The sequence below is a fragment of the Bactrocera neohumeralis genome, chromosome 2 (genome assembly GCF_024586455.1).
Source record: "Bactrocera neohumeralis isolate Rockhampton chromosome 2, APGP_CSIRO_Bneo_wtdbg2-racon-allhic-juicebox.fasta_v2, whole genome shotgun sequence".
Lineage (NCBI taxonomy): Eukaryota > Metazoa > Arthropoda > Insecta > Diptera > Tephritidae > Bactrocera > Bactrocera neohumeralis.
The window spans coordinates 43,252,210-43,266,802 of NC_065919.1; the positions used below are offsets into that span (position 1 = coordinate 43,252,210).

At 38.3% G+C, this 14,593-nt stretch overlaps 1 protein-coding gene across 4 annotated transcripts in view; it reads left to right on the plus strand.

The window, feature by feature from the left end:
• The window catches only part of LOC126751284 (uncharacterized), a 175,268-nt gene that overhangs the window by 101,484 nt on the left and 59,191 nt on the right, over positions 1-14,593 (plus strand). For all 4 annotated transcript variants that reach the window (XM_050461417.1, XM_050461416.1, XM_050461415.1 and 1 more), the window contains exon 3: positions 7,599-7,752. In XM_050461417.1, coding sequence (XP_050317374.1) covers positions 7,599-7,752 — 154 coding nt within the window. The remainder of the gene's footprint in view (positions 1-7,598; positions 7,753-14,593) is intronic.

Here is a 14,593-nt window from a genome sequence, read left to right on the forward strand (position 1 = left end):
TTAAATAAATATGCCACACTATTTACAATACATTCCCGAAGGTATTGTCTATTTTCATATGTGAGTATATTTTATAAGCGCATGTAAATGTAATACATACAGAAAGTGCCTACACACGCGCCCAAGGGAAAACTTACTTGTACATTAGAATTGTAATAAAATTAGACGAGGTTGAAAGGACTCATCACTAAAGTCAGATTTAAGTTTAGCAAAATGCAGAATGTCAAAAAAGTTTACTTTATATAAAAGAAAGCGTGTGCTGAAGACTTTATTTAGAAGGCATTTCAGCTATAAGTATATAAAGTAATGAATAAGCAGCTGCCGCAAGTTGCAATGAGACACGAATTCTCTATTGGCAAAGAGCAGACGGAGCTATGTCTGAGCATTTAATATCCCATGAGTGTAAAATTTATGAAGACACATGCGTATATGTAAAACTTCCCACAAAGTATACAGATCTGCATTTGAGATTTAATACTAAATTGATATAGAAATAATTCTTTTGGTAATAAGTAATTACTTATAACTAACTATAAATTTAATTATTTTCAGAGTTGTTATATACATTAAGCAAATAGTATATAAAATGCTAAAACAATGACAAATAATATCACTGTTATGGTAGGTATACCCTACCTTATGTAGGTTTTGAGACTACTTTTGGGTGTCAATATACAAGTATTTACAGACATATAAATGGGTATATCGAATTCCGAGATTCTTACCAAATTTAATCTTAAATGACTGGACTATATTCTATAAGAGTGTACAGCTGCTGGCGTACGCCGATGATATTGATATCATTGGCGTCAACAACCGCGCCGTTAGTTCTGCTTTCTCCAGAATGGATAAGGAAGCGAATCGTATAAGTCAAGTTGTGAACGAGGAGAAGACAAATTATGTCCTGTCATCAAATGAACAGTCGTCGCACTCGACACAATTGAGAAGTAAAATCCTCTCTCGACGAACAAAGACCGAACTCTACAAAATCACTCATCATCCCCGTCATCATATAGTAATGCAGAAGAATGGACGATGAGTTTTCGAGGGATTTGCGGAAGGGTTCTGCGGAATTGGCAACGGCGAATAATGCAGTCGATGGAACAATGTACTGTACGAGATATAGGACTACATCGACATAGTTCAGCGATTTAAGAGACAGCGCCTACGTTGGTTTGGTCATATTGTCCGAATGTATGAACACACACCACCTTTGAGAGTATTCGACGCAGTATCCGCCAGGGAAAGGGAAGACCTTCAGTCCATTGAAGTTTTTTCTTATAAATTTATTTTAAATAGCGTAAAGTGTAAGTTGGAATTAAAAATTCTGATATATCACTACCTATTACTTGATTATTATCTAAATTCGCCCAGTTGTAATCCAGTAACTAATATCATACATAACATCACCTCCAAACAGTTTGGCAGATATTTTTGGACCATTACTTTTAGGCTGTATAACTGTATATTAAAAATATTTGAAGCATTCAAAGCTTAAACATCTCTTCTGTGCATTTATAATCACTATAATGCTCATAGTAATGTACTCGAAAGTGGAATCGTAAACATGGAGACGCAACAGGAAAAGCACGCAATGTACATTGTACAACCATCAAAGCCAACAAATATGTGTAATGTGCATCTGCATGTATTAGTTTAACACTTAATGCCAGTGTTGGAATAGCAGAAATTATACTTCAACCGCAGACCCAACTACAAGGCACACATTCAGCAGCTTCGGGAGACAGATCACATTTTGCCCGCGTCTAGTACGCCTACAAATATGCTACAAGTCAAATTAATATATCAAATAGGCCAGCAAGCAAAGCAACGACGATGAAGATAGTTGCGAAGATGGATTGATGTAAGTAAGTGGCAGCTACAAGAACAATGTAAACAATGACAAAACAACAGCAAACTACAATAAACTATGAGACTACAACAACAAAATTATGAAAATAGCAAATATATTTGCTGAAGACAAGAGACAAAGAAACTGAAAGATGATTGAGGGCAACGGGAACGGGAAGGGCATTAAGTAAGTAAGTAAGTGAACAAAAGGAGGGAACTGTAGAGAGCGCTGAAAAGACAACCCATATAGCGAACTGGGAATTCTTTAATAAGCGCACAGACATTTCCCGAAAGCGACAAAACCATATTAAAGCATTTACCACGAAAATATAATGCTCCCAAAACTACTACAGAGCAGGCGGCTAGTTTGCTCTGCAGAAACTAAAAGCTTTATTATAACGGAACTCAGATGAAATGGTGCGCACTCGATTTGTTGAAAAAGACAATGTGCGCAAATGTTGTGTGCAAAAAAAAAACCAACACAAACGCATGTCAATTCGAAAAACGAATATATGCATACAAGTTATTCATTTAAATCTGCAGTGAAATATCTATCTGGTTGCAGAAAGACTAGTTTACAAGCAGTATTAATGTGGAAAAAAATCACCATGGCGTCTGACTCATAGTCTGTGGATTTGTAATAATGGGAAAAGAGCAAAATCGATCTGTGATTCCATTTTTGAGCGGTTTGATTTAAGACTCAATGGCGACACTGTTTGCCTTCGACTGATTTAAGAAGTTTGAACTAGGCTGTAAACTGCTATCTCTTTACATTCGCATTCCCTACATTTTTATCCGCGCTATTTCTGTGTGTTTTGAAATTTGAAAGAGTAATGTTTCAAAGCCAGAGTTAGGGTTAGGGATCCAGAGTTAAGTTGCCGGACCACTGCAGTATATTTCAAGCTGAGGCCTATGCTATTGCGAAAGCTGTGGAACTGGCCTCTAATTCACCTGCAGGCTATTCCAGAGTCAACATCTACGTATACAACCAAGCAGCAATCAAGGCAATAACCTCGTATGGCATATCCACCAGAAGTGTCTTGAGAAGCAGGGCAGCAGTGGAAAGTATTGCTAGAAGCAAATTCACTTCTACTGGATGCCAGGCCACAAAGGCATCGAAGGCAAACAAATAGTGACCGAGATTTGCAAGAATGGTGTACGGCTAACAGCCGAAAACGTGATCAACATTGAGAAATCCATGCATTGTCTATACGACGAACTGGACAGAAGCATCGTAAGGAAAATCAAATCCCAATGGACCGAGGGGCAAGACTGCAAAAGTCGTGTGCCAAACGGTAGTTCGGAAGTACACAAAATTCTTATTAGCACTCTATAGAAAAGACTGTAGGAACATGATCGGAATACTAACTTCTCACTTTCTGGTGGCGACACACGCCCGCAGAATGGTACTGACGGATCGCGAAGACTGCAAGAATTGTCCCTGCAGGGAAAAAATGGTGCATCACTTTTGCACTTGTCCCGCATTGATAAGACTACGCTGTAAGCATGGGCACCCGCTATGATTCACTGGGGAAAGTATCGAAATAAAGCCGCACAGTCTGTTAAAATTCGCGTCAAGCGCAGGCATCCTAAAATCCATGACTACTCCTCATGGATCTAGCAACTGAACTCTATCTGGTCTCGCAAAGGACCAAAACTGGTCTATGCGTGGCTTGCTAACCTACCAAATTAACCTAATCTAACCTAATGTCTCAAAACTATAGTTTACATTTTGAAGACTATCTAAGTCATTATTACAATTAGCCAAAATCTATATTCGACATATTTGACAAAACATATCAACTTAAATACTATACCGAAGAATACATCTTTATCGAAAGCTATATCTTTGTGTTGGTGACTTTAATTTTGGGTGTTGTCGGTATTAACATAACCAAGAATGAATGAAGAATTTTACGGAGGTAGCAGGCGTATAATTATATAATCAACAACAAAAATCCTGACTTTCGAATTATCGAAAAAATCACAAATTATCGAAATAGAAACTCTTAGTTTAATCAACCCGGAAGTAGCTTTTCTGGCTGGTCAAAAAGTGGTAAATTAAACTATCAGTTTTCCGATGTCCTATTGCGTTCTAATGTCGGACCTATGAACCTCCAGTGAGATCGACAAGCGCTGGACAAAAACCAGGACTTGTGGGACTGTGAGATCCTTCTGGCCCAGGGTGAACCGAAAGAGGTACTTGCTCTTAGCAAAGTCAATCTCGCCACAATTGTCGGTGTTATCACTGGACGCAGTCATAGGTTCACTCGCGGAACGTGTAAGAATTTTGTTGGAAGCTCTTTACCAAATATGTATGGAAACAGGCGAAGTGGAATCATTCCGGTAAACACACCTTGTCGAACTTTGCAAAGAGGCTTGGATTGACATTAACCGATCCATCAGGATTTGAGTACTTTAAGGGAGAAATAGTGCTTAGAGAAAATAGAGCTTTTAAAACATTCTTTTAAAGTTGGAATATACAGTTTTCACGAACACACATGTTTGCTTTCGCACAGCCATCAATGACACGTCACTGCTTGCCCCACATTTGCTCATCAACGTATGTCTACACGCTCGAGCGATATTAAGTGCTGGACGATAAGTCAGCAAATTTGTTATGAAACATGTGCGCATAAAAGCAACACAGCAACTATTTGACTTTGACGAGAGTTGGCATTAACGTCTCTAGACTCAACGCATAGCTGCACAACCACACATCTAAGTAGTCAAAGATTGGTACATCTGTGTCAAAAGTATCCACAGTGGAATTAACACTAAACTTATGACAGAGGCGCAATTCATCGGAGGCTTCGCTATTAAAGACTTCAGAATTTTCTTATGTTAGAGCTCAAATAAACGTTTCCAACCGACTTTTTTAGCTAACAGCGAGCTCCAGGAAGAACCTTTCGAATGTATTTATTACTCTTTCCTAATCATCCTTCTATTTCATTCCGTATTTATCAATATCAAAACGCAGAAGTCGGAAAAGTCGAAAAAGTCGACTTTAACTGCTGCTTATATGGTTTCTCTGATATTTATTAGATCCAACATTACAATAGGTTTAGATAGTTTTATTTTAGTTCGTTGAAAGAGAAGTGTAATTGATAAACTTAGACAAACTTAGAGAGTGCCGATTCTGGGCGAAGTGCATTATTAATTAATAATTAACGTTTTTCTAGCTTTTCCTTAACTTTGACTAAAGGGATACACAAACTTATTAATTTAAGTATTTGGTAAGGTAACATCATTTCGAGCAATTTTGCTTCCAGAGGCTTAAAATGAATCACACCGTTAAAACCTTTTACTTTAAGAAGGAATAGTGTAATTAGTCAAATCGGCAAGAATACAAAATACATTTTACTTCGATTTTCCATTAACCTTTCATAAAAGATGTTGACCATAGTATATTTTGAACAAAAGTTCAAAGAAGGCCTGTCTTGATACCAGAAAAGCACGGCGAAGGCTTCGAAAGCAGTAAAAAGCGTGGGACTCATTTATTTAGGGCTCCCAAAATCGCGTAGTATTCTAAGTCGCGTTTCGACACCTCTGACTTAACAACTATGAACGCGTCAAGTGATGTTTCATTAGCAAAGTGGTTTAATGGTTAGCGTGTCCTGACGGGGATTTCATACACAGACATGCATATGGCAACTTAACGGCTGGGGATCACGTTCCCCCAGACACAATTTGCACTTACTCATCCTGCCTGTTGGTTGCGTCTTTATTTATCAAGCGCAAACGCACATACTTATATATAAATATATATGTTTATAGTTATATGTATGTACTCATCTGTTCTTCCATCCGGCTTGTCTATGTTTGCGGCTAATTTATCCCGGTTCAGTAAGCAGCTGCGGACATTTGCGCGCACATCTAATGGGTTTACGTGCTGCCTCGCCATATGTTGACGAACACATGTTTGTATGTTCGTGCAACACATGTATATAGGTGAACCAACATAAGAAATCTGTTAATGCGAAAATCCTTTAATTTCTTTATGCGCTTTATGTGCGGCAAGTTTATTCGTGGTTGAGCATATTGCCACTATCGCCACATAGTCGGTATGTCCGTTGGCCGTATGAATGTGGTGAGTTCTAAGCGTGTTTACATGAACTTCTTCCTCTTTCTTTACTCATTTTCACTTATTGCTTTCAGGGTTGGTCGACTGATTGGTTTGCCAGTGAGCTTTGTCGGATTATAATGAACGCCTTAATTGCTTTATGCAATCCGCAATTCACACAGCTCAATCGGTATTTAGGTCCATAAGGTTCTAAAAGCTCAAAAACCATATTATGCTGAATTTCTCAGCTTTTTGCTATGAGAATGGCACAGTAGTATGCAGAAATTCTTATATCAACATTTTTATAGGGACGGAAAGAATTTAAAAATTTTGTAGCAACGGAACGCTTTAAACTTTGGGCTTATTCCTCCCGCGATTTGTATCCGTACTTCATTTCTTCATCGCAGGTTAAATATTTTGCTTCGGACTTTTCTTTAATCTAAATTTGGGACGACATGAGTACTGTTGTGTGTTTTAAATGAAGAAGGCGGTGGGAAACTGCTTGTAGGACATACCCAGCTTCAAGACGGAAACACCCACTGTAAAATGTTTTTTCTTACTACACAAATAGACAATAAACCAGTTCAAGGCTGCTTACTTAGGCTCTTACTTTCATTGTGGGTATCTTTTACGTGGCGGGTCCAAAATGCAGCGCATGTTTCGCCTTCTCACTTTAGGTAGAGGATACTTGGCCTATGACCGGAATTCGTAAGCTGCTTGAGCTATATGTAAAATAATCATTTCTGGCCGTTTCCAAGTGAGAGGCGCTCAGAGAACTTTTCCTGCGTCGAAAACGCAATATCCGCAGAGGAAGAGAAAAACCTCCAGTCCGCTGGAAAGGCCAGGTGAAGAAGGACCCGGCTCGATCGGCACGTGCAGTGTATCGACGAAGACCAATCCGTCATCGCTAGCAACAATTGGCGCTGTGCCCATCCACTTTATGGAAGATTTTGTGGGCTTACAAAATTCTCCTTTTGCAAGAATTGAAGTAGAACAACCATCAAAAACGTTGCACGATGTGTGAATGAATCCAAGACGAAAAGTCCGCTGATCGCAATGTTTACAAGAACAATGCACAAGTTATTGTTGCAAAGGCGTTACATTCTAAAGAAGTCACTTTTTGGTGTGCTCTATGGACAGAGGAAGTCATTGTTCCATATTACTTCAAAAATGAAGCTTGTCATAATATTACAGTTAATGGTGAATGCTATAGAGCCATGATTAATGACTTTTTCCTAGCTGAATTGTGCGCCTTATCTCGCGTTGTGGGCCTGTGACTTGGTCCCACAGAGACGACTGATGTCTGATGACGGAAGAGAACATTCAGCCCGTTATTGATGCTAAAAGTGATAGAGAACTGAGTCTGTCAGCCAGAATTTACTCAAACCAGCACTTCGCGAAATCATTTCAATCTTTATATGTATATCTTTAATATAAAACTAAATTTTTGGCCACAACGTTACATTAATACGTTTTATTACTTGTTGAAATACACGTATTTAAAAACCCACACTTGAATTTACTCAACTCTAAATTTCAGTTGGGATAGCATAGTTTGTTTGACCCTTATTAAATTTTGTTCCATCATCACTATAATCAAGTAGGCAATATTTTAAATTTTCTCATTAAAGAAAAAAGAATTAAAAAAAAAATAATTAACGCTTATTCTCTCCACTTATTTCAGACATTCACATGAATCAAGCACTTAACCTGTCAAATCTCTCCGTCCCGCGCATAATCGATGCCGCACAAAAAGCCAAACTATTCTGCAGCTATGAAATGGGTAATCGCACATTAAACTCGGTTAAGTGGTATAAGGATGGGATGGAGTTTTTCAGGTAAGCGAAGAAAATCAATGAATGAGGAAATGTTTTAATCGTAACAAAATTTGCAAGAGCGACGATGTTAAAAAAAGGCACACACTCATTGGGAACAAAGCCTTTTGATTTCAAAAAATTTATAAATGTTAATGTCTCTTGTAACCTCGCCGGGCAGAGTGCAACATTGATTATGGTATGTTAGGGTTACGTCGAAATTCAGCACACCGATATTTGAGCGTTGTTTATTTACTATGCTGCCGCCTTTATCAATCAAAGTGTACTTTATCCGTTGTAAATAAAAGTAGCAGCGACAGCTCCACTTTAAGACCGATGTCTTGAAAATTATTACAAGATGTGACACGAAACTTCGGCAGCATAAAAGTAAGCGTTAGTCTTCTAAGACAGTGCACAATCTCCTGATCAAGACAAAGTCTTTTTAGCCTATTTACTAAAATATTGTTAATAGCGGTATTCAATATAACAAGATCAGATAGTGTTTACTTCTATTCTATAACCAACCATTCCCATTTAACATTACGACCAATGTTAAAATCCGACGATGAATGATAGATCAAACATCGATTTCCGGTACAAAACATCACAACACAAAAACACATTGTAGTTTTTTATTTATGCTGTGGGCGCTTACAACTGCACTCTCTTCCATTAGCTCCGCTCTTTCGGTCCATCTCTATTACTCACAATTGGTTAAAAGCGTGAACAAGTGCTGACACACTGTATAACTAATTTGGCTGCGTAATTGAAAATGGCGCAGATTGGCTGTGGACCGCGAGCGGCGAGTGGAAAATCGCGAGCCACATGCAACACACTGTAATTTTACGTGCCACTGCATATGCAAGCGGCGAATTTTTATCGACAAATCGAAGTGGAAGAGCGCACACCAACAACTGCGCGCACATCACACTTTGCCACCGTGCCACCTCTTGCCCCACACCGATGAGCAGCTACTAGCTTGTCTCCAGCAATTTGCCATTTGGCGACTTTTATTGGCCTTGGCAGCTGCAGTATTTAATTGACGGAAATTCGCAGCCGCTTTTAATTGGCCGAAAACATACAAAATTTTTTCCGGTGCACTTTTTCAATTACCAACTTGTATTCCACATAATATCCAGCGTTTGAGATTGCGATTTTTTCCACACTTTTAGGTAATACTTGCACATGCAAGCTATATATGTGATATTCTATATTAGCTGCTAATTTATAGCAGACGGTTTTGTTTTCACAATATGTCACTTTTTTTTTTGTGTACACACACATAAATTAAAGCATATGTAAATAAATAGATAAACTTTCGAAATTACTTAAATGGCTGCCGTATTTTTATAATAAATAATATATACATTTTGCCTTCCAATTAACCGGTAAGCCATAATTGAGCTAATTGAAAGGCATTTGCTACAAAAAAATTGGATTAAAATAATGAAATTGTAGCGAAATCAATGAAAAATTGTTATAAACACATTAAACAATTTGCCAAAATAGCAGTTGAAGCTTAAAAAATTTAAGCAAGATGTTATATGCTAACAGCTTTAGCAAACAACCAACCACATAAATTGTATTCAAATAAGTAAAGAAGGATAAACTGGAATGCAGCTAGCCACTAAACACAATCAAAATTAGTAAGTTGGAGTAAACTAGAAATTTTTAGAAGTATGCACGGCGACCAAGGGTCTATTGTGCTCTCCCTTCTTTCAAAAGGACTCACTTATGCCTAGCACTCTTATAAATTCACGAATAGGCTTGGTGCTATGGAGTTAATGCGTTCCCTGCAAGCATACGTGTGTCTCTGGGCAATGCTACTGCGTCTGCAGATTACTACGCACTCTGAAAATTGCAGGCTCAAAGTCAGATAATATACACATTGCAAATGAGACTAAGATCAGATGTTGTTAAGGTGTTTGTTGAGCCTACAATTACAGGTGTACATTGAGACAAGGTCCTTGAATTTGTCTCTAGGCAACTCTATTTTGAACTACTTCCGGTTGTACCCTACCAGTAGCAGTTTTGGCAATTTTGCTAAGCGCAACTCTGGCGGTTGCTATCAATAGTTATCACCATCAGTCCTTTCCAGCAGCGATTCCCTATGATATATGAACCCACAGCACAGGGGGATTCTAGTCGTAGCGGCTTAGTAGCCTCTGCCGAAAAGGCAAGCTTATCAGACATTTCACTTCCAACTATAACTTTGTGTCCCTGTACCCAAATTAGGTGAACTCGATTACTGCAAAGTATTCGGACGGAAGTGTACCAGTAAATACTGCTTTCTCTGAGTAACAGGTCAAGTATGGAGATTGAGGCCATATCAGCCAGACATCGCTAAGGAACTTTACATTCATCATGAAACCGTTTTGAACCAATTAAAAAATGCTGGCTTCAAAACGAAGTTTTTGTTTGGGTACCACAGGAATTGTCCGTGAAAACTTTAATGAACCATATTAACATCTGCGATTCTTTGCTGAAACGAAATGGAATCGAACCATTTCTGAAGCGAATGGTATCAGGAGACAAAAAGTAGTTCAAATACGTCAATAATGTGTGAAAAGTATCACGGTCTAAGTGTGGTGAAGCTCAACAAATGGTCGTAAAGCCAGGATTGACCCCTCGAAAGCTTAGGCTGAGTGTTTAGTGGGATTGGAAAGGAATCATCCACTATGAGCTGCACCAGCCTGGTCGAACGATTGATTCTACATTTTAATGTCAGCAACTGATGAGATTGAGGCAAGCCAGAACTAATCAACAGAAAGGGCTTCGTCTTCCACGGCAACGCTAGACCATACACATTTTTGATGACTCGGCAAAAACTGGGAGAGCATCCACCATATAGCCATGACCTTGCACCATCGGACTACCATTTGTTTTGGTCAATGCAGAATTCCCTTAATAGAGTAAAGTTGACTTCAAGAGCAGCCTGTAAAAATCAATTGTCACAGTTTTTCGCCGAGAAACCAGAAAAGTTTTATACTGATAGAATAATGTCTCTAGCGGAAAAAACGGCAAAAAGTGGTCTATAAAAATGGTACATATTTGGTCCAAATAAGTTCATTATAAATATAAAAAAAAATAAGTTGAAGTTAGAAATACGAAAAGACTTTTTCAACTACCCAATATTTTATTCAATTCTTCAACAATGAATTTTTCGAGCTTATAAAGTAGGTTTCTGTACTCCAGAAAGTCCTACAGATTCGCAACTGGATTAAGGTCAGGCGATTGTAGTTCGAATGAGCGTTTTTAACGTTAAAAGGCAATAACAGTTTTGTATTGTGAACACGATCTTTTAGGTTTGGTATTTTGAAAGAAAACACATTTTCTAGTAGAAATTTCGTGGTTCTTTTGTGAAAATTTTGTTCTAGAATATCGATATACATATATCTTACGACCCGTTGAGGACATCGTACATCCCCAAACCATTACAGACCCACCACCTTGTTTCACGGCTGTAGCAAGGGTTTAGATATTTAACGCTGTACGGTTTTTTCGCCACACATTCTTACGCCTGTTCATCCCAAATATTCACAACTTGTTTTAGTCGTTCAAAGTTGCATTGTGGAAAGTAAGATGGATACATTTATCGAATCTCTATTATTCAGCTTTTTGAAAACTGAGGTTGAAACATCTCGGTGATCATACCTCGACCTGACGGCATTGCCCAAATCGATATCAATTTCAACCAATTTGTGGCAGACTCAACACGTCTTTTCGATTTTTCAGCATTTCCGATTGATTAATTTATGTATCACAGTAGACCGACGTCCTTACTTGTCTAGGAAGCAATTTTGTCTGTGGTATCCTGGCCCGATTATCTCAGATTTTAACAAAGTAGAGTGAGGTTATGTTCCTCTTTCCATTGGAAGGGTTTTTTAGGTGACGGGTTCCAAGCAAAACGCATAACCCTGGGGAGGGGATATTTCGCCGTTATTACTTTAGCTCGTCTTCAAGCGGATTTTTTTTGGCTACCCAGAGGATACTTGGTCTAAGACCAGAAGTCGCCAGCGGCTTGAGCTATATGTAAAAGAATCGTTTCTGGCCACCTCCAAGTGAATGGCGCTCAGAGAACATTCCTCACTTGCGTGAACTTCTACACGTGGCACCATCCTCCAAGTACGTTGAGCAATACCAAAAGCTCCGTCAGGATCGGACGTTGAGCAATTCCAAAAGCTCTATCAGTATCGGAAAGGAGCTCACTGTTGACAGTCATAACAGCAAATTCGTACAGTATTAACACCAACAACAATCTCAGATTCGAACGCAGTATAATTCTTGCCAACAGGTGCTACTTGGGCCAAATTCTACAGGTCACTCATCATCCTTGTCCTGCTATATGGTGCAGAGGCACTGACGATGACAACATCTGTTGAGTCAACGTTATGAGTTTTCGAGAGAAAGGTTCTGCGAAGGATTTATGGTTGAAAAATCGGGGAAGAAAGACCGATTGGCGCTGTTGTAAACACGGCTAAAACCACATAAGATTGATCCAATCGTAATTTCCGTTGCCTTGTCTCGTCTGCCCATTGACCTGGACTTTTATGGTACAGAAATCTACCTCTTATGCGAATATTTTGTTTGAGATTTCCACTCAAATTCCCATCCTCATGTAATACTTGTTTCCGCTCGAACTTATTGCTTTAGTTTTCGTTATTGAGGTTCTGAAAGGACATAGGATTTTTTAAGAGCTTGCGCATCTTTTTAAAAAAAAAAACGCAACGGCGAAAATCTCATCGGTTCTTTATTTGAAACGTTAGCGTTCATGACATTTACTTTTTGAAGATAATTTCATTTAAATGTTGACCGCGGCTGCGTCTAAGGTGGTCCATTCGGAAAGTCCAATTTTGGGCAACTTTTTCGAGCATTTCGGCCGGAATAGCCCGAATTTCTTCGGAAATGTTGTCTTCCAAAGCTGGAATAGTTGCTGGCTTATTTCTGTAGACTTTCTTGACGTAGCCCCACAAAAAATATAAAGGCGTTTTTCTTGGTGGCCAACTTACGGGTCCATTTCTTGAGATGAATTCTCCATCCTCAAAATGGTAGAATCGCGAGCTGTGTGGCATGTAGCGCCATCTTGTTGAAAACATGAGTCAACATTTAATTTCTTCAAAAAGTAAATGTTGTCCTAACGTTTATTGAGCAAATTTTATGCGTTTTTTTTTTAAAAAATTTATCAAGCTCTTAAAAAATCACCCGATATATTTAATTAAGAGATAATCAAATTAAAGCTACTGAAACTCATTAAAATCCGAATTGCATTATATATTTAAACCAAAAATTATTAGGCGTGTTAAAACTAAAACAATTAAATTTATTTATAAATTTTTTTAATATTTAAGAATTTGTAATAACTAAAAATGCACAACATAAAAACTTGATAATTGAAATCATGAACCACAGACTCCGTTGAATATTTTAAATAACTCTGGGAATTTATTAAGGCTTGTGTTATATTTTTTAGTTTTGTTTTTGCAGTAAGCTTAAATAAATCCTCTTAAACTATAAGCCACACTTTTTCAAATTTTTAAAACTTGAAAAAAATTATAAACTGCATTTGTTTTCAATATTCAACCAATGCCGCTGCTAATCTCAAATTGTCAATATCAAAGCACCAATTTTTTTAGTCGCAATCAGGTCACCAGCAGGCAACCACAATCAGAGAGCTCACAACGCAACGAGCCATTTAAAAACTATTTCGAATATATGTTTTGCGAAATACCCACTCTCCAAACAATGGCCAACATTGAGTGGTCCAATTAATTGGCTTTATCGAATGACACATTCGAAATAAAAATGGTGCCGCACTCAATACATACTGACTAATGTCCTATAGGAAATTGCTGACTCCTTGCAAACGCTACCGCACATCGCCGGAAATATGCCTGGTGACCTTATACTCCTACATGGCATTTCCTACAGGGTGCTTACAACTACATACACAATGTATGTGCGTGTATGTGTCAAATGTATTTGTAACATTTCGTCGGGTTTTATGTAAATTTATCTGCGGCCAACTAAGCCAAAAATCAATTTCAATTAAAAAACCCCATTTTTTAGTTCCGCTATTGTGCAATTATCAACAACAAATGGTCATGCCCGCAACAAAGAGCAGAAATAAAACAGAATAACATCGCAAAATCCCTAAACCGTACTTAAAACCATAAAAACCCGTCAGCTAGCAGGCAAAAAATTGCAGCCAAATGAATGCTTTCAAAGCGGTGGTAATTTCGTTGAATGCTGCAAAAAAGCATACAAAAAATACAATTGAAAAGTGTTGAAAAAACTGTAATTACTTTTATGGCGTTAATAATTTTAAAAGTGTCACTCGTTAAGAACAGTGGTAGACCACTGGAAACTCCTTGACGAGCACTACCTTTCTCATCATAGTTATATCGCTTTCAGTCTAGTCGGAGAATGACCGCCTAGAAAGTATTTTAGAAATCCTACAAATACAAAATGGAAAATGTACCACAGGAGCCTCCAACTGTAACAGTGCGTGTAAAACTGCACTGGAAACACCGAAGAACAGAGAGAAACCTCTCAAATGGACTATAACTCTCGGGAATATAGGCGTCTTGCAGACGTGAAATGAGTCAATTGACGACTGGGCATTGTATAAAACGGGACTTGAAATGTACAAATTCGAGTTAAAAAAGGCAAAAACGACTTCATGGAAAGTTTCTGCGATAAAGCGGAGAGCTGTCAAGATTCATCCAATAATAACACTTAACGCCATCTCTTCTAAAAGAACACGTCTCTGAAAAATCGGAAATCCTCACACACTTTGGCTTCGTAATGCATCTTGGAGTCGCCAAACCGAACTCTGACGGCTCCTTTTCTTCTTATATACCGACGA